This window comes from Nerophis ophidion, linkage group LG06, assembly GCF_033978795.1.
Source record: "Nerophis ophidion isolate RoL-2023_Sa linkage group LG06, RoL_Noph_v1.0, whole genome shotgun sequence".
NCBI classification, from domain to species: Eukaryota; Metazoa; Chordata; class Actinopteri; order Syngnathiformes; family Syngnathidae; genus Nerophis; species Nerophis ophidion.
The window spans coordinates 27937444-27962891 of record NC_084616.1 but is presented as its reverse complement, the minus strand read 5'-3'; the positions used below and the strand labels follow the sequence as shown (position 1 = coordinate 27962891).

The window sequence follows — 25448 nt, the reverse complement described above, 5'->3', positions numbered from 1 at the left end:
GTTCGCGATCGACGTAATGGGCACCCCTGATCTAAGTGAAGCTATGAGACATATAAAAAAAATAAAAAAATAAAAGGTGGAAGGGTGAAAACAGGAGTGAAGCATAGATTTGGAAAAAAAAAAGAGCCACGATGTTTAACAACAATTCTCAGTGTGTTGTTAATTTACACTGGTGAAATATTAAACCATGGGAAAGTAGTCACACAAGAGATCAGATTCAAGCTTAGGGTCAAGCCCTTAATAAATTAACTATTTTTAATCAGACTTATTAAAAATGATAATAAGAAAACAGACCAAGGACACCATTTGTTTTGTGAAATGTCGAAAAAGCTATTATAGTATTTTATTTAAGCAGTCAAATAAGAGCTAATTCAATCCCAGGATATACATTATAGTAGTGATGAATAATGAATTAACACAACTACATGAAAGTTAGCCTAACATTTTATACATGGGTTATGTTTGTCTGACTAAAAATAAATATATAAAATAACAGCGATATAATAAAGGTGTTTCATGTATATAGTTTAGAGATATTAGTCACCTACAGAGAACAAGGAGGAACTCACACATGCACGCGCACACACGCACACACGCACACACACACACACACACGTCACACACTCACCTAGACAATTGTGCCCATCATGTGCCAAGCGGAAGCCATCATAGCATGTGCACCTGTAATTTCCTGGGATATTGATGCATTCATGGACACAGCCGCCATTGTATTCAGTTGCACACTCGTCGACATCTGTAAAAGGAAAACAAAAATAATGTGAAACACAAAGCAGCCATGTTTTAGACAGTAAATGTGTGTTTTTTTAAAAGGGAGTAGTTGCGTTAGAGGGTTGCAACTCGATTGATCAATATTTTTATACAATGTATATAAATGTATATGTGTATAACTATATCGAACACTAAGGACCTGAACGTCATGTAAAAACTATTAAATTACAAGTAATATTAGTGGGTGTGTTGCCGGTGATACTATAAGACTATGTGGACAAGATTTCTTAACCATTTTTGGGCCGTAAGAGCTCCAAAGAGGGCTGCCAAAATATCTGTTTGTCAGCAGTGGTTCGTATGGGCTGCAGCGGTACTCAGTTGTGATACACTTTTCCACTACTTGTTGCAGTAATGACGATATTAAATAAACAGAAGACTGGAGCAAAAGTCACATAGGAAGTTTCTTCGCGCAAAAATTATGACTAAAGTAGTGAAGCTGTAGTTTAATTTTGTCAAAATGTGTAATTAACACATGTTTGTATATCATTTGCCAATGTTATTAGCCTGTTAAACTCTAAGTAGGTTGGCTATAATTGTTTGAATTAAATTAAAATCAAGAGTAAGACGACAAATTCAGTGTTAATATTTCAGTAGGTCCACGGCCGCCTGTGCAGTGGCAAAGTTGGGCGTCAAAGTTAAAAATGTTAAGAACTCCTACTATAAGAGACATACATTGCCCTCCATGTTAATGACATCATATAGAATAGAATAGAATAGAAAAGAAAGTACTTTATTGATACCTGGGGGAAGTTTGCTCCACCAATCAAACTATAGCTTGTATTATATGCAGAACACACCATCTTTTAGTTGAAATCGAACTACTATCTGGACAACAAAACCTATTTTTTAGTACGCCAAAGCTTAAGTACGATCGGGAAAGCAGCGGTGGTGTGATCATGCATCTGAAATGATCCAAAAATGCATGTTAGAATGCATAAAAATGTTTGCTGTAATAAGTCTTCGGTATAGGAGCTATACAAACTAAAACATTGCCGCACAAAGAAGATTTTCACAAAAATTGTGATGGCCGTGCTAATCTGAACTGTGAGCCTCTGACCTGGGTTTGATGGAAGCTAAAATGCTAGCATAAAACCAACTGGAAACCAAAATAGCATAATTGCAAGACTGTGCCAATTATCAAAATCCATGACTTTTAAGTTTGTATACAAATGAAATTAGCAAAAATGCCAGCGTAAAACATTCGCATGCTGATATAGAAGAAGTTAGCATACTTCCAAGATGGTGCCCAGTATCAAAATCCATGATTTTTAAGGTTAAACATACAAAAATAGCTAAAAGGCTATCAGAAAGAATTAGAGTGTTGCTTATCAAATGGCCCATAGAGGGTCTTTTTCCTGACTAACGTCCCCATGGTAACAAAAAATGTTCCAAAAATTTAAGTATCCTTGTAGCCACCATTAAGATCCTTCCAATAATATATGTTATTTTGGGGTTCGTTGGCCGATTCGTTTTAAACGCAGCAGAATAAAGCCCCTATTCACTGCTGCTGTGGAGCATGTAAATAGGTGCTTGCTTCTTTGCAGCCTCATATTGATATTTAGTATCTCCTTGATGAAAAAAACTAAACGTAATTCGAAAAAAAACGCCAAAAGACAATTCTTATTATGCAAAACCAACATTTTTATCTGTTGTTTTGTATTTGGGATCCTTAGAGTAGTAGTAGTAGTAATTTATTTTAATGCTGAAAAAGTTACAGCAAAATCCAAATGATTTACAATTCATAGTTCAACATGTCCAAAAGGGAATATGAAGGAGCAAAGTTTTGTATTTAATCGTACCCCTTCATCATATAATATAGTAGGTCTGCCGTGACTGCGTGGGTTCCCTCCGGGTACTACGGCTTCCTCCCACTTCCAAAGACATGCACCTGGGGATAGGTTGATTGGCAACACTGAATTGGCCCTAGTGTGTGAATGTGAGTGTGAATGTTGTCTGTCTATCTGTGTTGACTTGTCCAAGGTGTACCGAGCCTTCCGCCCGAATGCAGCTGAGAAAGGCTCCAGCGGCCCCCCACGACCCTAAAATGGGACAAGCGGTAGAAAATGGATGGATGCATGTTCACTTCCTGTGCTCATAATGCACTGCTCTAAGAATAAGGCTAGAGACATGAGGCCCCCAGTGAAACCCCAGAATGAAGCCATAGATGCACCATGACCGCCAAAGAGGAACCCAAGTTTGCCCCCCAGAACCTTCAAGTGCACACGTGCCGCGTCAAATGCTCCAGCACCCCGCACAACTCGCTGGCATTCCACCAAGAATCGATCAATACACTGTCAAGGGTACTATCCACAGAACGACCAACAATCTGATGGTTTATTTAGAAATGTCACCTTAACAATCCTCTTCCGCACGCCAATTTGTCATGTTATGACCAAGATGACACACAGCACTGACCATTGGCACCTCCACGTTTCAAGGCTCTGGTCAGGAACCTCCACAAGTGAAGCAATCGCCAAACCCAGCGTGCCACACAGTGCCACCTGCAGCTGTTGAGGTCGCCCCCTCCAAGTTTCACCAGGAAACAGCCAGCCACAGAAGAGCACTGAAACACAGAGCAAACGGAGGTGTACACTCTGAGCCTCCAGAAGACCAGGCCAAGCCCATCCAGAGAGGCCACCGCGCATCCCTCGCCCATCAGCATGTCTGACCTGAGGCTCAACAGCCCCAAACCTTCAATAGCAGCACACACCAGTCACTAAAAACTTAGCGGCAGACAAAGAAATGGAAACATAAATTGTATTAATATACAGTATCCATCCATCCATACATTTTCTACCGCTAGTCTATTTCGGGATTGTGGGGGGGTGCTGAAGCCAAACTCGGCTGCATTCGGGTAGAAGGCAGGGTACACCTGCAGAAGTCGCCACCTCATCACAGGGCCAACACAGATAAACATTAACACTAACATTCACACACAAGGGCCAATTTAGTGTTGCCAATCAACATATCCCCAGGTGCATGTCTTTGGAGGTGAGAGGAAGCCGGAGTACCCAGAGGGAACCCACACAGTCACAGGGAGAACATGGAAATTCCACACAGAAAGACCCCAAGGATCGAACCCAGGACCTTTGTATTGTGAGGCACATGCACTAACCACTGTATACATACATATACATACACATATACATATATATATAAATATATATATATATATATATATATATATATATATATATACATATACATATATATATATATATATATATATATATATATACATATATATATATATATATATGTATATATATATATACATACATATGTATATATATATATATACATACATATGTATATATATATATATATATACATATATATATATATATATATACACACACACACACAGAGAAACACTGTGTGTGTATATAAACATATATATATGTAGATATACACACACGTATATACGTTAGGGCAGGAAAAAACACAGAGGCTATTTCATTCCTGTGCAACTGCAAGTTTGCATGCACATTTCAAATGTTCTAAATATAGACGCAAAACAGAGCATCAGAACACTTTCAGGCTTGATAACTCACATTGCAAGTGCTAAATGATTATATTTGTATTTCTTCTTCCCCCTATTGTGGATGTTCTAATAATCAGCACATATTTTGTATATCCATGAAAACAGACACGCTAAATAGATTGCACTCCTTATTTGTTGCAATCCTCTGCGCACAAGCTTAATAGAACAACTTTGCGTATGTAATCAAGTTTGAATGTGTTTTGATACATGCAAACCTTCAGTAGGTCAGGCCCTAACTGTATACAGAATTGCTGACTCTCTTCCAAAGAAGCATTATGATCCTATGAGTGGAAGTGAACAAAACCATGTCATAAAACCTCAATAGTAATGTTTACCTGTGTTGGCCTTGCAATGAAGTGGCACTTTGTCCAGGGTGTAACCTGCCGAATGCAGCTGGGACAGGCGTGACACGAGAGGGACAAGCGTTGAAAAAATGGATGGATGATTCATTCCATTATATAAATCAATAGTATAACTTCGCAGTATTTGCAGTTTAAACATGTGAGACAAATAACCGTCATATTTGTGTTTATTTCTTTTTTTATTCATTTATGTTCGTCAATAAAGATTGACATAATGACTCTAAACCAAGCAATATTTTTAGGCAAAAAGTGGACATGCCTTAGCAAATGGAGATGTCTTGTCGCGACTTTGTATGAATATGTCTTAACTGACGACATCATTAAAAGCTGAAAAAAATACATGGATAGTTTTTATGCAGTGATATGAAGGGCGAAATGGCAGCTCCACGATAACCATTAATATCACAAAGTGAGTTCACAATTGTGACAACATAGGAAATGTTCTAAAATCTGAGATGGGGCTGACATTTGTGGAAAGATTGCAGATTGGTCTGACAGCCAGAGAGTGAGGATGTCTGTTATGGTTATGATGATGGTTGGAGGGCCCCACTGAGGAGTCCAGGAAATGATGGATTGCGAACACTGCGCACATCCACTCAGCACTTGCTGGCCCATTTAGGCCCTATGATTCCGGTCGTTCTGCTTCTCTTTGAGGCTGCCGCACTCACGGCTTAATTGGACCTGACAGCGGAGGGATGGGACCGAGACAAAGGAACACTATTTGCTCCCAACCTCTCCTTTTCCCACACATCACTGTCTTTTGCCGAGCTCAGCAAAAAAATCCCTCATCACATTCCCACTCTACTTTTAACCTAGAGCACTTTGCTCTCTATTCACAACTGTCACAACAGGATCATAAGAACTAATTGAGCAGTACTAACCAAAGATCTTAGGCCACCATTGGATTTGCAGTTCTTCCAAAACTTTAATGACCGCTCACAACTAAAATTAATATCGCACATATATTGTGGTGTACATTATTTGTGTTTGCGCGACAGATTATCTTAAGTTGAAAGTATTTTCTTAATTATTGACCACTAACTATTGGTGGAATTAAATATTGCTTCAGTGCAGTGCGTTTCCCGCCTTGGCCTTTAGTGATGTCCGACTTCAATGATTACCTCTAAAAAATACCATAATTTATGTCACCAGATGACTATTGCTGGGGAAATACTATACAGAAACACATTTATGCACTACCGGGCACTGAACCACCTCAACAGTGTACAAAATGGGTTAATTTCTGGCGCATTTAAAAATCTATAGACCCGCATCGGCAATTAAAACATATCTTATGGGATACTGTCAAAATAAAAATTGCAAAAAATATAATAAACGTGAAAAAATAAAGAAATAAAATATTTGAACTTACTATTTGTAGAACCCATTTAAGCGTCTGGGGTTGACCAACATGCTCTTACAAGATGTAGTTTCTCTTTTAATATCCTTCTTGAAAATGGCCATGCAAATATATGTGTTGTCTTGTCTAACCATAAAAGATGTAGACGAGACGTGTTGGCTGAGTTCTCAAAGTTTACTCCACAGCGTGCTCGTCAATAACAGCCAGCTGCCGGCATAGCTATATTCAACAACTTAAACGGGGCTACTGCGCATGCGCTTCACTACTGTGGCATGCTGGGTAATGGAATTCTTATGTTACCTAGCTCCTAACATCACAATATATATCTGCCACCTAATCAACGTTTTGTTCTCCTTCTTTGTGGGTCAACACTTCCTGCTAAATTGCAACTTGTGATTGAATACTCACTTTGGAGTGACAAGTGAGTATCCAATCACTGTCTCGTTAACATCAGGCTACCTAGAGAGGTTACTATCAACAACTTGTGATCTGATTGGCTATCGCAACTGTCTCCCAACTCTGTGTTCTCAAATTCATCCACTAATGGTCCCGGTGAGTATCAAATCACAGAACGCACAAAGGCGTTCAACATGAGGCCATCTAGTAGTCCTTACTGACAACAACTTGTGATCTGATTGGCTATCGCAATTGTCTATCAAATCTATGTATCCGTTCACTTACAGTGCACGGATGCCCGCATTGTTTATTCTGAAGGCCTCGTGCAGATTCTGTACAGCATGGTAACATAAGCTTGCTGAATTCTGATTGGATGCAAACTTTAACCAAAAAACAACACTAGAAGGAGCATAATATGACATGACGAGAATATGAATACTATTGAATATTTAGGGAAAGTAAATAAAAAAAATATTTTATCTTTAATTATGATCATGATTTCTAGTTATGTTAGGCCAGCAGAGAAGGCTTTGCTGGCCCTGACAGCACACCACTGCTTAAGTGACTTAAATGAAAACAGTCTACAGTAGGAGTGGTCCTATCGTATTGTTATCGCAAATAATACAGTATTGATACACCAACATCATGAATCAATATCCGATATCCTACGTGCTGTTACGTACTTGGCAAAGAGTTGGACAGTTTAATGTACTGCCATTCATAAGGTTCTCCTTTATGTTCTGCCAACAATGCAAATCTAAATTGCCAATGAAAACATGTTGGGCTGTTATGTATTGCACAATTATTTTTGTTGTTGATTGTTGGAGGATAAGCCAGAATTCAGAACATAATGGAGCAGACTCTCATTACTTTGTGTTAACAAACTATAAGCCAAGAACCTTAGAAATAAGAAACTTATGTTTTGAGCAGTTGATTGACTACACAAAGTCACAAAGTGACTGACGAACACATTTAAAAACAAATGAATACAAATAATCATGAATAAATAGATATTTTAAGATACCACTTTATCGTAACTTTAAAGGGTACTTATGATTATTTTGATATACATTCAGATAATTTGTATCGGATATGATTTGGTGTAAATTTAGCATTAACTTTGCTCCACAGTCACTGCTGTTTTTTGAGTTTGTCTGCAAGATGTTTAATTCCTGAGGCGTTCCTAAATTGCGAATAAAACCAGGACACTCTCAGATCGATACAGACTTGCATAAAAAACAGCTGCTTTTAGCTAAATTTACTGTATGTCTCCGCATCTTGTGTCAGTGTTATTGTGCACTTACAATTTGACGCTTTGGCGATGATTAACATCCAACATTGTAACAACATGAAATTCATCGTAGGTAAATAGACTATGGAAATATCATGAAAGTTATTGGCCATTGAGTTATTTGATATGCATGATTAATGTGTAGAGGTGGGAATCTTTGGCCCCCTCACAATTCGTTTACAGTTACGATTCAGGAGCTATAATTCAATTAAAAATTGATTATTGATGCATCTCTGATCTATATTGACGCAGTTTTACATGTATTTTGTTTCACTAAATAAGTGTTTATCACTTGCAGTTGCAACTTTAAAAAACAGTGCTTTTTTTTTTTTTTTTTTTTTCTTTGTCATGAAAAAGGGACGTTTTTGTCATGAAAAAGGGAGGTTTTGTGGTTGGTGCACTAATTGTAAGTGTATATTGTGCTTCTTAGGTTGATTTAATAAAAAAAAAAAGAATAACAAATTCTTCTGCGGCCAGCTACCGGGCCACGGCCCGGTGGTTGGGGACCACTGGTCTACATAACATGTAACGGTGGTTCGTTGGTCAAAATGTTGCATAGATTATGTTTCACAGACCGTTTCAAGCTACTTTCTGACCATCTCTTCAGGATGTGCCATATTGTTCTTATTTATGTTCCGCTCCTTCGACATTCCGTCATGTATGTTGCAGTTTTTAGCTCTTCCATAGCGAGTCTACTGACAGATATACGTTTTGAAATAAATATACAAATGTGCTACTTTGTATTAGAAATGGCAACAGCAGAGGATGCGTGTGCAAGTACGAGCAAGTCTGCCCCACAACAAGAGGATAGCAAAAAAGAAGGAACTTATTGAGTACAGCGTGTACTACAATGGTGGACTCGTGCAAAGCTCTTAGTTAAATCTCTACCTTATATGGATAATCCACTTACGTCACACCAAGAAAAAACCTCACACTTGTGGCAAATTCTAAAGGGATTGTTTGGGGGAAATATGAAGGAAGGCAACAATGTATTATAATTATAAAAATCCTCCATGGTTTGTTTGATTTCACATTTTCAAAAACTAAGTCAAAATACACAAAAGTGCAGGTACAAATAACAATAGGTAAGAAAAGTTGATTTTGCATTATAAGGCCTTTTTAAATAAAACATTTTTTAAATACATTTCAAAAAAATTATACAGATTTTGCATAATAGGGCCTTTTTAAATACAATGTTTAAAAAATGCATTTAAAAAAATTATACAATTAAATAGAAATATATCAATGTTGATGAAATCCAATTAAATCAAAATTAAATTTAAATACATAATAAAAAACAATAGATTGTGATACCAAAAATGGTGATGCTAACCACTAGGATATAGTGTGGCCCATATGAAAATATATTTACATTAAGTACTGCATATGCAAATATGTGGCATAACATGCCAAACACTGAAGAAGGAAGACTGAAAAGAAAATATTATTTTTTTTAACGTTGCGTCTTTGCGTCCATGATCAACAGTTTAGCCTGCTTTTGCTCGGACAAGCACACAGCCTGCTGGCTGTGGAACAAAAATGATATGACTATAAAAAAATCCAACAACTTTGGACTGCCTTCCGTGAGACAGATTTTTACTAAATCTTGCAAGATCTCGTGTCGTACCCCAACTACAAATGGTATTTCAACAATCGCTCCTATTGTGTATTTGTCTAGGAATACAGTAGTGTGCAATGCCATTGCCTTTTCGATCAAAGACCAACATGCAAAACCAGCAAAACTAGGCAAAATTATCAAATCATGTAGCCCAGGAAACCAGTATTGAACTTTTAGCAAGACTGTATTTTCAAAATGATGTTTGACTTACCAAACAACATCATACCCATAGTTAAGTGTGGTGGTGACAGTGTAATGCTTTAGGGCTGTTCCTGTTTATTCAAAAGGGACAGTGACTTTATTTGAGGGAGTTTCCAAAACCAAGGCTTACCAAAAACATCGTTCATCATGACAATAACTCAAAGCATACTTTCATTGCACCACAAGGTCACATTCTGGAATCGTCCAATAAGAGCCTGAAACTAAAACTATTTTATATCCATTTGTTATGTTGTTCGCTGAATCTTTAAAAATAAACATCTTTATCAAAATGTGTGCTTTGAAAGAACATCAACATTTAGAAAGGGCCTAAAAACTCTTGCGGTGTGATTGATGAGGATGGAAATTTGCACATATTTTAGCAAAGATTCACAAATCAGACTTTAACGGCCAACAGGCAGGCAGCCATGGAACACACTCATTCAATAATGAAAACAAAACAGTCTGATTATGGCTTTGTAATAACAAAAATTCAAATTGTCGGGTATACTGATCTAGAGGTTTGTGTCCGAAAGTCTTCATCGCCTATGCTGGAAATATTTCTGACTGCTTGGCTGTGCTTTTGACTGCCATTTCAGCTGCGATCTTAATTCTCTCCAACATGTGTAGAAAATGTACTGCCTCATTTAATCTTGTCACAAAGGAGCACTCTGCACCTGGCTTTCCTCGTCCTCCGTCCACTTCTCACTCTCTCGCTTCTCATTGCTCTCACGGTTAATGAGGAATGCTGAGTGAGGCAAAAGCTCTTATCAAACCAATCTTAGGGCTCAAATTGTATGTGTTCCAGGACACAATGCGAATCAACATTGAACAGAAGAAGATCTTTTACTGCAAAAATTAGAAGCCTCCTACCACACGTTAAAACAAGCACATGTATTCAACAACCTTTACCTTCACAATGTTTACCGTCCCCTTTATAGCCTGACTTGCAGATACACTTGTAAGACTTCAGCGTGTTCTGGCAGATGGCGTCGATGCTGCAGTTGTCAAGCGCCTCTGCACACTCGTCCACATCTAGGAAGAGAGGAAAAAAGGTTTCTAAGTGAATGCTACCACAAATAAATTTTCGAAATGTCAAACTATAGATATTGACTAGTAAAAACAGTGCAAAGAAAAAAAAAAAAATGGAAATAGTCATATTTATTGATAGAACTGCAACTCAAGGATATTTATTTTCATACCAACATATATGAGACACATGAGATGGCTCAAAATGTAGTACCCAGGCTCCCATATTTAGCCCGATGAGTATTACATGAAATATATTTTGTAAATAATAATTTCAATACAATATTACATAAATACAGTATGTCAAAAATAGCATGGGTTAATAGGAATACATTATAAATAGAATAGAATAAATACAAACATTTTTATAAATTGTGATTATGTAGTGCAAATACAATATAGAAACAATGACAGCATACCAAAGCAAAAAAAAGCCCAGTTCAGCACAGTTAACAGCCTTATCAATCACAAAACATCAAAACATAAAAAAAATTGCTTTGATACATCCATCCAACCATCCATCTAAATGCAAAATCAAGCGCTTCTTTTCTCTTATCTGTGTTAGCTGATCTCGGCAGGTTGTACACAGCCTGTCGTAAACTTCCCATGAAGTGTCAACAAACATGGCGCCATTTGCGTGGGACTTAGGCCTTGTTCACACTGCAAGTCAATTCCTATTTTTTTGACCAAATGTGACCGGTATCAGATTTTTTCATGTCAAGGTGAACAGTACAATTCTGAATTTTTCAAATCCGGCCCATGCCTCTTTTGTATGTGGACATAAATCAGATATGCAGTCTGAACGATTGGGTCGTGTTTATCCGACCAATACGTCGTCAAAAAGAAATAGGTGTCACAATTCTTCGCGAAAATAGGCAGTTTCCAAATAAATAGTTGAGAAATGAGCATAAAACAGGTGAAAATAATATGTTTTAGGGAACTCACATCACCCCTCCTGTATCTGATGACTGCTTGCTTCGAAGCAAATGTCCTGCAAATGTGAGAGTCAAAACGCTTGACCTCTTCCCTCTTAATCTTCTACGCAGAATAATTTTGTTCAGAAAACGTTAACTTTGATTGCACAAAATCCTTCAAATTGCCACATATGCATCAGGACTTGAACCTACTAGAAAAGGAGCCATGTTTACTTTTGTAAACAGTGAAGTACGTATGATGACAGATTTGCATGCGGGTCATACACATTGTTTTATTTATTTAAATGACTACGTAGAAAGATCGTACGAAAAAAAACATAGCACATCCTGCAGTGTGAATGAACTTAGCCTATTTCACACTTTCATAGGAAGACATTTTGCGTGGTATTTCCACCAAAAGTTCTGTAAATATTATGTGAGGAGGGGAAAAAACATGGAGCTTCAAAACATTAAATCTTATCAGCCACCTGAAATGCAGGCTTTGCTATGACCATGTTTTTAAAGTCTATAAAGACCATAGGCGCCAATCTACATTTTTGCCAGTGGGTGCTCGGACGCGCGGTAAATTTGACGCTACTTTTCTGTGCAATTGCGGTTTTTGCTTGGTGGTGAGAGAGAATTTGCCTTCAATCCCACATGGGTGCTCTGCAATGGTGCTTCGGGGCCTGAGCACCCACGGGATCGGCACCTATGATAAAGACACCTGTGCTGGTAAAGAAGCTGCCTCGAAGCCACCTGCAAAAAAGGTGTGCATAAACTAAAGTTTAATTTAAAAAATACAGTATATAGATATGTTTTGGTTCCTGGTTTTAGTTTTGAGAAGTGGGAAGTTTGTTGTATTGGTTATTGTATATCCCTACTGTTAACCACAGTGATCAAAATTCGTAATACCCTAAAATTGTTACCCTTTTTCCACACTAAGCAGTTTAAGGCAATAAATACCCCAATGAGCAGCTAAAGATTGAGAAAATACTGATTGATTGGAGTGAGATCTCAGAGATAAGCCAGCCATCACACCTTCATGCATGGTTACTGTGTTGTGTTATGTTTTACAGTGTGTCAGTTAATAAAGTGGTTCTCAAATGGGGGTACGTGTACCCTGGGGGTGCTTGAAGGTATGCCAAGGGGTATTTGAGATTTGTTTAAAATATTCTAAAAAATAGCAACAATTCAAAAATCCTTTATTAATGTACTTATTGAATAATACTTCAACTAAATATGAATGTAAGTTCATAAACAGTGAAAAGAAATGCATCCATCCATCCATCCATCCATTTTCTACAGCTTATTCCCTTTTGGGGTCGCGGGGTACGATTAAAGAAATGCAACAATGCAATATTCAGTGTGGACAGCTAGATTTTTTGTGGACATGTTCCATAAATATTGAACTTAATGATTTCTTTTTTTGTAAAAAAATGTTTAGAATTAAGTTAATGAATCCAGATGAATCTCTATTAAAATCCCCAAAGAGGGCACTTTAAGTTGATGATTCCTTCTATGTGTAGAAATCTTTATTTATAACTGAATCACTTATTTATTTTTCAACACGTTTTTAGTTATTTTTATATACCGTATTTCCTTGAATAGCCGCCGGGCATATAATGTGTGCCTGCCTTGAATTACTGCCGGGTCAAACTCGCTCCCCAAATTAATAGCACATGCTTACTTTTTCCGCCGTGTCAAATTCCTGACGCCACGAGTGACGCTTTCACGTCGTCTTTTTCATAATGGTGGAGGAGGTTTTTTTGCTTTTTCTATGTGTAAACCAGGGGTCTTGTTCCACAGCCGTACAGATCACACTAATGGTTGTGATATAAAACAACTTTAACACTCTTAATAATATGCGCCACACTCTGTGAACCCACACCAAATATGTTTCTGGAGAACATTGGCTCTATAACACATTATAAACGCAACATAAGAATTACCCATAATGCTGTGCATCCATGACTCTTGGCTATATTACACACCCGGTAGCAACAACCCCCCCCCCCCCCCCCCCATGCGTCGGTTGAGGTGGGCGGGGTTGGGGGCGCGTGTATAATATAGCCAAGACTCATGGATGCACAGCATTATGGGTAATTCTTATGTTGCGTTTATAATGTGTTACAGAGCCAATGTTCTCCAGAAATGTGTTTGGTGTGGGTTCACAGAGTGTGGCGCATATTATTAAGAGTGTTAAAGTTGTTTATATCACAACCATCAGTGTAAAAGGTATGGCTGTTGACCAAGTATGCTTTGCAATCTCGTATGAGAAGCAGCGAAATGCATGCACCTGGCCGGTATGCAGTTAGCATGGTGTAAAAGCTCGATGAAATGCTGTAGAGCAGCGGTTCCCAACCACCGGGCCGCGGCCGCAGAAAAAATTGTATTTAATTTTAGTTTTTTACCATACTTAATTTTTTACTGCATGCCAATGGTAAGCACAGGAGTGAGACGAGGTTTTAAAGTTATTAGTGCCTGCTTACTTTTACAGCATGCTTTGAATAAGCGCATGAGTGAGAGGAGGTTTTAAATTAATTAGCGCCCCGGCGGCTATTCAAGGAAATACGGTATTTTTTCCAAACAGTTCAAGAAAGACCACTACACATGAGCAATATTTTGCACTGTTATACAATTTAATAAATCCAAAACTGATGACATAGTGCTGTATTTTACTTCATTTTTTTTTCAAACAAAAATGCTTTGCTCTGATTAGGGGGTACTTCAATTAAAAAAATGTTAACAGGGGGTACATCACTGAAAAAAAGTTGAGAACCACTGATACATGCACAGTCAGTAATTGGAGACATCTTTCAGAAGAACATTTGGTTGTAAAACCTTTTTTTTTTTCATCTGTGACTAGAAAAAAATGTATGATAATTGACAAATAATGTAATTGAATGTAAAACAAATGGGTTGATTGTGCAGTACTAATTGTTGATTAAATGTGTCTGGAAGCAATTAAGGAAAAATGGAGTGAACAAAAAGGAACTTTTGATTAAGTCTCAATTAATTTGCTCAAGAACAACATGACTTCAGCTATTGTTAGTTAAGCCACAGCCAAAACAATGCTGGCATCGAAACAAAAGTTCAGAACATTCAGGGACAGATTCTGCCATTCGATTAAAAAAATGGACTGACTATTATAGTTTGGGTATTTTCTCCCACCTCTCTTACATTGGAAATACTAAACAAAAATGGTGTTTGGTCCACACGTACATGCATGGAGCGTGTGCACATACACACAAGCAGAAGCAAATAATAATTATTGTCTAAAGCTAAAAAGTAGTTGAATTATAGTAGTTAAACTTTGCTAAATTGCTATAATTTGCTGACAACAAACAAATCTAGTCCACGTGCATAAGTGCGATGCATGAGCGTAGTTACTTCATTAAGTGCTAGAAGAGGGTGGGGTGTGATCGTAACAACACTCTGGGAAGTTTGGACCCTTTAGGCATCCACATAAAAGTTGCAAACAGCCTCTATAATGTCAACACAAGCTGCGTGCTACAAAAGCGATTGTCAAAGTGATTATGATGATTTATAAGTTTGCATAACAGTTGAGTTCAATGAGCCAGCATTTAACGTGTGGACATTTAGTATTCATGGTAAAATTAATTCAGGGGCTTTTTTCTAATCTGGACCAAATACTTTGAGCAAACAAAAATACACCTACTAAAATAAAGTTGTTTTAAAAGTACATTTAAGAGTGTGAACTTTAATCACAGCAGCAGATCTTCAAAGACAAGAAAAAAACAATCAGAAACCGGAATCACTAATGAGTACTTTGTAAGTGTTTAGTTGCTGGATTCTGAATAATAGGGTGAGAAAGTGAAAAGATAAGCATGGAAATGGATTGAAGCAGATGCATGGTCATGTCTGCCTTCACGGAGCCCCTAATCCCACAAAAATCCTAGCTAACTAGCCCAGGTGTTTAGGATTACCGCTCCGCACACAGGGGAAGGGCAGCTTAATAAAATTTACATAGCTTCCTATATCCACTCTTATCAAAAGCCCTCTGCAGGAGCCAGCTGATCCCACTGGGAAATGACCTGCAACCTAAACCCTGAGGCTTAACATATTGCTTATATCCAGCTATTCCTAGAGGACACAATGAGAGAAGCACAGTGAAAATGCAGAAAAGTAACAAAATATTGATCTAAAATTTGATTGGTTCCATTGATGCTTTTGGATGCGATTTTAATGTGAACTGTATTTAACTTTTTCATTAAGCTCCAACGTGAGATCGTACCATTGCAGTTTACCGCAGTCAAAAGATTTATTCCTCCACAGATTAATCGCCTGATTATTCAGCAGATAAAATGATTGACTGGATTGTCGTAAAAATAACGATGTATTCAAGCAAGGATTGAGCTCCTTGTGCAGCTTGATATTTCATTGTCTGAAAAGCATTTATTTCTCAGGGCAAAATGGAGTTCAGTAAAAAGTGTAGGCCACAGATCTACCCCTGCCAAGTTTCCATCAGGCCGTTTAGCAATGCAGAAGAGAACAACTGTCCTACGCCCTGAAAAATAGCCTTGTTCTTAAATCATTTGGATTGCCAGAAAAAAGAGCTTCCTTGTAAAAAGGAATATTTATATGGAAGTAATTAATAACAGTAATTGTCATGTTTCATGGTAACACGTTTTAAGGCTGGAATATACTCTGGCGTCACATAGTTTAGGTAAGCGACGGTGCCTTGTTCCTTCCCCTGCAGACCGTTTCACGCGAAACTTGAAGTACACATCCAAAAAACTGTAGGTTCACTTCAGCGGTGACGCAGATTGCAGAGTTGATTGGTCAGCTTGTTACTACATCATTTCCTGCCCGGCGATATTAAAAAAAAAAGCTACAACCTCTATCGTACAAAGAATGGCGCAAATCAAGAGGTATTTCATCGAGGAAATTTGCTAAAAATACCATTTATACAATACTCCTTTGCCAAACTAAAAAAAATTACTTCCACTCATTTAGGGTTCACACAGCCTACCTTGGCGAACGTCTTCTCTTCCCGCTTCGACGCAATGTGTACATTAAAAAAGTTTCAGCTACAACATTACAGTGGGCGTCTCTTCAGACGCCATTATTTACTACAAGTTTACAATCAGAATGAAGAAGGAGCTGAGCCGGAAGGCAAAGCTCTCAATTTACCGGTCGATCTACGTTCCCATCCTCACCTATGGTCATGAGCTTTGGGTCATGACCGAAAGGATAAGATCACGGGTACAAGCGGCCGAAATGAGTTTCCTCCGCCGGGTGGCGGGGCTCTCCCTTAGAGATAGGGTGAGAAGCTCTGCCATCCGGGAGGAGCTCAAAGTAAAGCCGCTGCTCCTCCACATAGAGAGGAGCCAGATGAGGTGGCTCGGGCATCTGGTCAGGATGCCACCCGAACGCCTCCCTAGGGAGGTGTTTAGGGCATGTCCAACTGGTAGGAGGCCACGGGGAAGACCCAGGACACGTTGGGAAGACTATGTCTCCCGGCTGGCCTGGGAACGCCTCGGGATCCCCCGGGAAGAGCTAGACGAAGTGGCTGGGGAGAGGGAAGTCTGGGCTTCCCTGCTTAAGGTGCTGCCCCCGCGACCCGACCTCGAATAAGCGGAAGATGATGGATGGATGGATGGGTTTAAAATCACCACTACACACAGGAAGCTCTCTCTCTCAGGAAAATAGTCAATGAGATGTTGTGATTGCTCATACAGGCTAACACTGCCCCTTGGGGTTTTGGAAGAGAATTGCAAGTCACGCGCCAGCCCCTGAGGAATAGCTTATAAACAAATCAAGACGCAATCAGAGGGCACGTAGGCTACGTGACGCGAGTGTATATTCTAGCCTTTAGTGGGGGGATGTTGTCTGACATTCCTAAATCAACAGTTTGACTGCTATTATGTAGCTCTGTATAGGGTTGCGCAATATATGCCACAATGATCGAGCTCTTAATACTATCGCCATATTGTAAATTCCTGTTAATGGCAAGTTCTAGCTGTGTCCCTTAATGACAAGCTTACCATACCTAGAGCTTTTTGGTATTGGATCGACATTCAAAGTTGTAGTATCGCTCCAAACTAATGTAAAGTGTCCAAACAATATAAAAATACATGCTTGTTACATTTTCCCAGAAGTGTAGATAGGAAAATGGAACAACAGAAAGCAAGCAGCTATTAACAGTAAATTAGCGAGTAGATTGATAATAGTTTTGAGAAAATAATAAAAACGGAAATCACGCAATGTTACCGCATATGTCAGCATCCAAATGAGGAGCCTTTGAAACCCATTTTGAAATTGTTTTATTATCATTTACAGACCAAATAACGTATTATGATATATATCGATATCGCAGTAGGCTGCAATACATATCACAATATTCTGTAGACTAAAGGTCATATTGCCTGTACAGCATTCAAGGTGAATCTTTGGCATTTTGTTGTATATCACATCACCACTGAGTAACCTCCTGAAGTCTTAGAATGTCATTATTACCTCAAAATCGAAACACAATGAGGTGAAATAACTTATGTTTCATTTTTCAAGTTTTAAAAATGCTGGACATCACAATTTAGTTTTCATCAAGCAACTGTGCATCTGTTTAAAAGGGCAGTAACTCCCAAAAAATCCTGCTCATCTTCTTGTCATTAATGTTTACAGTACAACCACCAATTTACTTTATCGCTCCATGGTTGCTGCTCAGACTCACGCACACAAACACATGAACACACACACACACACTTACTTACTTGCTTATGGTTGTCCATCGATGATGACCATCTTCTTTTATTTGTGAGTCTGCTGATGTTTGAACAGTCCGATCCTAGATCCACAGATGCGGTTACAGACCGGGCATGTGAAAGAGGTGCTGGGGGGAGCAGGGGTGGCTCGGCGAGCATGCCTCTTCGCACGTTTTGCTGCACGGGGTTGTGTGCGCTGTTCCTCTATATAATCCACTCCCTGTGAAGAGTGGGAGCGCCAGAGGTCTCGGCAGGAAGCAAGTTCCTCCAGTGAAGTGGGGTTGATCTGGCATCTCTTCAGTGTGGTCTTCATTTGGTCTTTTTACCGCTTCTTCTGCCCACCAGCACTGCGTTGGCCTAGGTGCAACTGACCATAGAGGATTTTGCGTGGGAGTCTATGGCTGGGCATTCGGATGAGATGCCCCAACCACCTGAGTTGATGTCGGGTCATGATGGACTCCACACTGCAGCTGCCTGCCCTCTCCAGCACTTCTGTGTGCGGCACTCTGTCCTTCCATGTGATGCCAAGGATCTTCTGCAGACATCTTACATGGCAAGTCTCCAGGATTCTCAGATGGCGGCTGTAGATAGTCCATGCCTCACATCCGTACAGTAATGCAGTGATGCATACTGCTCTGTAGACCAGCACTTTGGTATGGAGTTTGAGGTTGCTGTTCTGAAAAAACCCTACTCCTTAGACGACCAAAAGATGCTGATGCTTGCTTGAGGCGGTTCTGGATCTCGTCATCCATTGAGAAGGTGTCAGACATTATGCTCCCCAGGTATTTAAAGGTGGGCACCGTGAGCAGCTGTTGCCCTGCTGCTGTGAGGGTTATTGTGGGGTTTTGTGGGAGGTCAGCACTAGACTGACAGAGTACCTCTGTCTTCTGGGTGTTGATCGTCAGTCCCATTCTGGTATATGCAGTTACAACTGCCGAGAGGATGTTTTGCAGAGCCTGTGGTGTATGGGCAACCAGCGCACAGTCATCGGCGTATTGCAGCTCAATGATGGTCTCTGAGGTCAGCTTGGTAGTTGCCTGTAGCCTCCTGATGTTAAACAGCTTACCATCAAGCCTGAAGTCTATGGTAACTCCAGCCTGCTCCTCCATCCCCCTACGTAGCAGTGTTGTGACAAAGACGAGGAAAATATTGAAGAGAACTGGAGCCAGCACACAGCCCTGCCTCACTCCAGTTTTCACACCAAAGGGATCTGAGCTGTGTCTTCCCACTACCACTCGGGCCATCATCCCAGAATGGAACTGTGCAAGGATGGTGAGAAACTTGGGTGGACACCCAGATCTCTTGTGAAGTGAAGTGAATTATATTTATATAGCGCTTTTCTCTAGTGACTCAAAGCGCTTTACATAGTGATACCCAATATCTAAGTTACATTTAAACCAGTGTGGGTGGCACCGGGAGCAGGTGGGTAAAGTGTCTTGCCCAAGGACACAACGGCAGTGACTAGGATGGCGGAAGCGGGAATCAAACCTGCAACCCTCAAGTTGCTGGCACGGCCACTCTACCAACCGAGCTAAACCGCCCCAGGACTTGCCACAGTAGGTCCCTGTTTACAGTGTCAAATGCCTTTGAAAGGTCGACAAAGGCAATGAACAAGTCCTTGTGCTGCTACCGGCATTTCGCTTGGAGCTGATATGTCACAAAGATCATGTTAACTGTCCCCCCGTCCTTCCGAAAACCACACTGCGACTCTGGGGTGACCCGTTCTGATATTGCGGGGATGAGTCTGCGGAGCATGACCTTGGCAAGGACCTTTCCAGCAATGGCCAACAGAGAGATACCCCTACTATTGGAGCAGATGGATTTGTCTCCTTTGTTCTTGTAGATGGTCACAATGTTGGCATCTTTCCACTGTTGCGGGACACACTCTCGTCTCCACACCTCTGAAATGTAGAGATGCAGTGTCCGTGTAAAGAGGTAGCCTCCTTCCTTGAGAAGTTCAGCCAGGATGCTGTCAGGTCCAGGGGATTTATTGTTTTTCAGGGTTTTGACTGCATGCAGGATTTCTTTGAAGGTTGGGGGGAGGTCGAGATCTGGCAAGCTAGGATGTTCAGGGAGCTCTGCAAGGACAGTTGGGTCCACTGGATTGGGCTGGTTGAGCACGGTGTTAAAATGCTCAGCCCACCGCTCCACTATCATAGCCTGATCCTTGATTAAAGATGTTCCATCAGCAGATCTAACAGGTGCCAGGGAGCAGTTTCTGGGGCCGTAGATGGTTTTCACTGCATCATAGAAACTGTGCATATCATTTCTATCAGCGTGAGACTGGATTTCATTGGCCTTTGAGATCCACCAATCATCTTTCAGTTTTCTGAGAGTTGTTTGGGCCTCAAAACGAAGGGCTTGCCATTGCTTTTTATGGAATTGGGATTGTGGGTTGTTCAGGGTGGCTCTGTGTGCCTTGTGCATTCTGTACAGGAGGGTGGAGATCTCTCCAGCATTCTGGTCAAACCAGTCCTGGTGTTTCTTAGTTTGGAAACCAATGACTTGGGCTGCAGTGTCAAAGAGGATGGTGGATAGGGAGGTCCACTTCTCATCCATCCCAGATTCTGAGGTGATCAGCGGCTCAATGTCTGCCAGCTTCTCAGCTAGGGAGCGACGGAAGTTATCACGGGTGTCGCTGCTGGAGAGTCTGGCACAGTTGAGTGTTTTCCTCTTAGGTGCACCGTGACGTGTTAGGGGCCGAACATGCATTCTGACCTTTGTCAGAATCATGCGGTGGTCGGTCCAGCAGCCTGCCCCTCGCATAGCTCTTGTAATGAGCATGTCCTTGAGGTCAGCCCTCTTCACGATCGCAAAGTCGATCAGGTGCCAGTGTTTGGACCTGGGATGCATCCAGGATGCCTTATATTTGTTCTTTTGTTGGAAGATGGTGTTTGAGATGGTAAGATTGTGTTCCGCACAGAGACTAAGGAGTCTCATGCCATTGGGGTTGACTTTTCCAATGCCGTGGGCGCCTATCACACCATTCCAGTTTTGAGTGTTCTTTCCGACTCTTGCATTGAAATCACCAAGCAGCATGATTTTGTCACTCCTCGGGATGTGACTGAGGATGTCATCGAGTGCCTGGTAGAAGCAATCCTTCTCTTCATCATTGGATGGCAGAGTTGGTGCATAGGCACTTACCAAAGTGACCTGTCTGCATTTTGCAAGGGGGATGCGAAGAGTCATGAGCCTTTCACTGACACCCACTGGTGATTCTGTGAGCTTGAGCAGAAGGCTGTTCTTGATTGCAAAACCAACTCCGTGAAAGGGTGGTCCACCCATGGGGTATCCTTTCCAAAAGAATGTATAACCCTCTCCTACTTCATTGAGTGAGCCTTCCTCGAGGAATCGGGTCTCACTGAGTGCCGCCACATCCACATTGTAGCGCTTTAGCTCGCTGGCAACAAGTGCTGTTCTGCGCTGTGGTCTGTCCGAACTGGAATCCAGGAGTGTCCTTATGTTCCATGCTGCAATTCTAAATGGTATAATCTTTGTATTTCGACCGCGTAATGGAATCTCCCGACAGGTGCGGTTTCCTGCCCGGGTACTGTGTTGAGTGGGCAATCTTTAGGCTACCTTTTCTAGGCCTTTCCCCAATTGGGGTGAGCAGTGCGGTCCCTAAATAGGGGCTGCTCAGACGCACAGGAGTCTGCCGGAAACAGCTGCCACTCAATCCCAGCTGCTAACGACCGTTGTCCTGTGCCGCTGACGTGCAGAGTTCCAGCTAAGAGCTTCCAGCTCATTCAAACCTGCCCCCGTTACTGGACGCTCCATCGCCGTCAGACTTTTGAGGTCGGAGACTCAGGTAAAGAAGATACCTGCGCAATGATGGTTTTTAGAGTGGCATGAGGGGTGCGCTTTTCCCAACGCCACTACCTTGATTGTATGAAGATCGTTCCAGTGGCAAGGGAGACCCTAGACGACCGGCATCTTCTTACAGCTGCAGGAAGCTGCCGGAATCCAGGTTTTTGGGAAACCGCCTCAAAGCTTGCCGCCACCAGCTTGCTTTTCTGTCGGGGTGTGCTCCCTTGGCCTTCATCCACTTTTACAGCCATTGTGGTGCTTCTCACTGCTACCATCTTCTGCCTGCTCCACCGTTGAGGTCTTCAGGATCACTCTTAGTCCGGCCTCTACCCTTCGACCTGTTCGGCTTGGGTAGCCCTGCCAGGAGTACAAGACTCCAGCCGACATAGCTCTAGGGGTCATGGAGACACGCAAAGTGCTCCACCACGATAAGGTGGTGATCCCGTCGGGACACACACACACATAAACACACACACCTGTATTTGTTACCTTCTTGAGACCTCTGAAAAAGGCCTACCTCTTTAGGACCACCCTTTCTAGATATATACAAAGATTTGTATTTACAACATTAATAATATATACATACTATGCAAACATAAAAAAGGTAAGCTAATAGATTTTTAATCTTCATTATTTACTTCAAGATATTACAGTATGTCTCTATATACATATTTATTGTTTTGGTTTTTTTAAAATACATTTTGGTCAAAGGGGGCGAATTTCAACTTTTTACACACACTTTTTATTACATATGTTAGCCAGAGGGGGAGCACTTCAATTTTTTACACTCACTTGTTATTTCATATGTTGACCAAAGGGGGAGCACTTTTAAAACCAACAAAAAGTCAATTTGAAAAATCCCTCCTTTTTGGGACTACCCTTTATTTGATAGACTCCACCACCAGGGCTGCAAATGAGACATTCTCTATTAGATGCAATGGTTTTCCGTATTGGGACCATGATTTCAGTCCTATTTTGTTTACTGTCCCTTTTCCTTGTTGATGTCTCAAAGAAGGCTAGAAACACAAGAAGACACTCAAACACACACACGCACACAAACACACACACACACACACTTTAACTTGTACTAAACAATTTAGGAGTCGCAGATACAGTAGTTCTCACACAAAAAAAATTTGTAGACTAACAGCCTGCTGGCCTAGTTGGAGTTTTCAGTAAGCAAAGCAGACTATATTTGGTGAAACCACCTAAATCGGTTAAGTATGTAACTATGTTCAAGTCATCAGGAAAAAAAAAAAAACTCTAATCAATGGCAACTGGAAAGTCTGTATTACAGCTGCATCAATTTAATAACTGTCGCCAGAGGAAATGCCAACCACAAGCCAAAACAATAAAAATGTTCTACAAGCCAAAACACTACAAAATTTCTACAGTGACATGCAAATTACCCAAATGATCAGGTTGGGAAGCCAAGCAAACATAAAACTACCCTGTTGCCTTTGGTGTGAGCTGCACAAATGGAAATAAACACTGTAATCCCAGGCACACGAACTTCGATCATAGTCTGACAAGTTATTGTTTGCAAGAATGCACCCATGAATGAAAGAATTCCATTGGACAACAAAAGTTGCGTCTGCTTCAAATTGCTTTGGCAAGCAAATAAACATGTCAGAGTCAATACATACTTTGGTGCAGTCGGAGACAAAAATGCTGCATGTTCAGTAATGCCGCCATGGTAATTGACTCATGCCCAAGATTAAAAGATTGTGTTTTCCCAGTAACTTTCTTTCATTCTTTTGGGTTGAGGAATCACAGTTGTTGGGAACAAGTTAGGCCAGCCAATGCACTGGGACAAGGATGAATAAACAAAGTCAAAACAAAAAAATTCCAACGAAGAAAGAGATGTTGGGGAAAAACCCAATCACTTTAAGTTAAAATAGTTTCCACCATGCAGCTGCCGTAGATCTTCTGCTTTCAGCACCTTTCACAAATTAGTCTGAGGGAAATGAAAGTGACAAAGACATGGTTAGAAAAAACGCTATAAAACCTGTTTGTGTAAAAAATTTTATATCGGGGAAAAAAACTACAAACATTAAAAGTGAGAAAGACAATGTCTGATCCCGTAAGATCCAAATAACAAGTGCTAAATAGTGTGTGCAAACTATAAAATTACATGTACTATTAGTAGGTGTGTTGTGGGTGATGACAATTAAGTGCAAAAGTGGTGCAGATCGCCCTATTTAAATGATGGCTGTCACCATGGAGATACTCATTTGCCTTCACATTTTGCCATTATATGGTCGAACCTGTGGCCTTTGGTCATGTTGTTGACATGCAGCACCCACATATTATATGTACAACCTTTTCTGGGCTTTATTGAAGTGTGATGTAAATAACAGAACCTAATTTTAGCACGCTGAAGGTGCGCTCTGGGAGGCACTGAAGAGTTGGGATGGTGTAACTGGTTCATATTGCAATGCATATTGCAAGAAGTTTATATATATGAAATAAAAAACACCATTAAAACAATGCCAGCACCCGAGTGTAGCTGGGATGGGCTCCAGCACCCCCTGCTACTCTGAAAGGGACAAGCAGTAGAAAATGAATGGATGGATTAGCAGTCACGAAAACAGCTGTGTGTTAGCAGTAAGTTCGAGTGATGTCAGCCGTGTGGTTTTTGTTTCAGTTGGGCATGGAAGGAAAGATTTAGTTGGAAGAAAATGCAATGCAAGCCAGACAACACTGTCGCGTGCCACCATGGTTGACGTCAGCGGAGTAGAGTGTCAGTGGTATGCAGCGGTGATTCAGAATTCACAATCACCTCTGTACGCCCGCTGGCCACCGTACCTCCTCGCCCTAATCCTTTGAAATGCAACTCCTGGTGGAATATGTAAACGCACAAAGACGAGTGCATAAGATGAAAGTAGTGTGGCGTCATTATTCAGTAGAAATGAAGGAAATCACAGCAAGCTGGGACTATTAATGCCACACTTTAGATAATATTGAACCTTACTTGACATCAAATAATCGTTGGTACTCTAAACGTTTCCTGTTGCACTTGCACTTTCCTTAAAAGACACACTTTAAACCAGGGGTGTCCAAAGTGTGGCCCACAGACCATTTTAGGATTGCAGCAAAGGCTGGGCGATATGGCTTTTTAATAATATCTCAATATTTTTAGGCCATGTCACGATACACAATATATATCTCGATATTTTGCTTTAGCCTTAAAAGAACACTTGATGCATATAATCACACCAGTATGATGATTCTATGTGTCTACATGAAACATTCTTGTTCTTACTGCATTAATATATGCTACTTTTAAACTTTCATGCAGAGAGAGAAATCACAACTAAGTCAATTTATCCAAACTGTATTTATTAAACAGTTATTAAGCAGTGGCACAAACATTCATGTCATTTCCAACACAGAAAGTGCAAGATCGTCAGAG

At 40.5% G+C, this 25448-nt stretch overlaps 1 protein-coding gene across 4 annotated transcripts in view; it reads right to left on the bottom strand.

The window, feature by feature from the left end:
* Positions 1-25448, bottom strand: part of scube3 (signal peptide, CUB domain, EGF-like 3) — a 269267-nt gene that overhangs the window by 165603 nt on the left and 78216 nt on the right. For all 4 annotated transcript variants that reach the window (XM_061903267.1, XM_061903268.1, XM_061903269.1 and 1 more), the window contains exons 2-3: positions 10471-10593; positions 629-754 (exon numbers count right to left, since the gene is read on the bottom strand). In XM_061903267.1, the coding sequence (XP_061759251.1) occupies positions 629-754; positions 10471-10593 (249 nt within the window). The remainder of the gene's footprint in view (positions 1-628; positions 755-10470; positions 10594-25448) is intronic.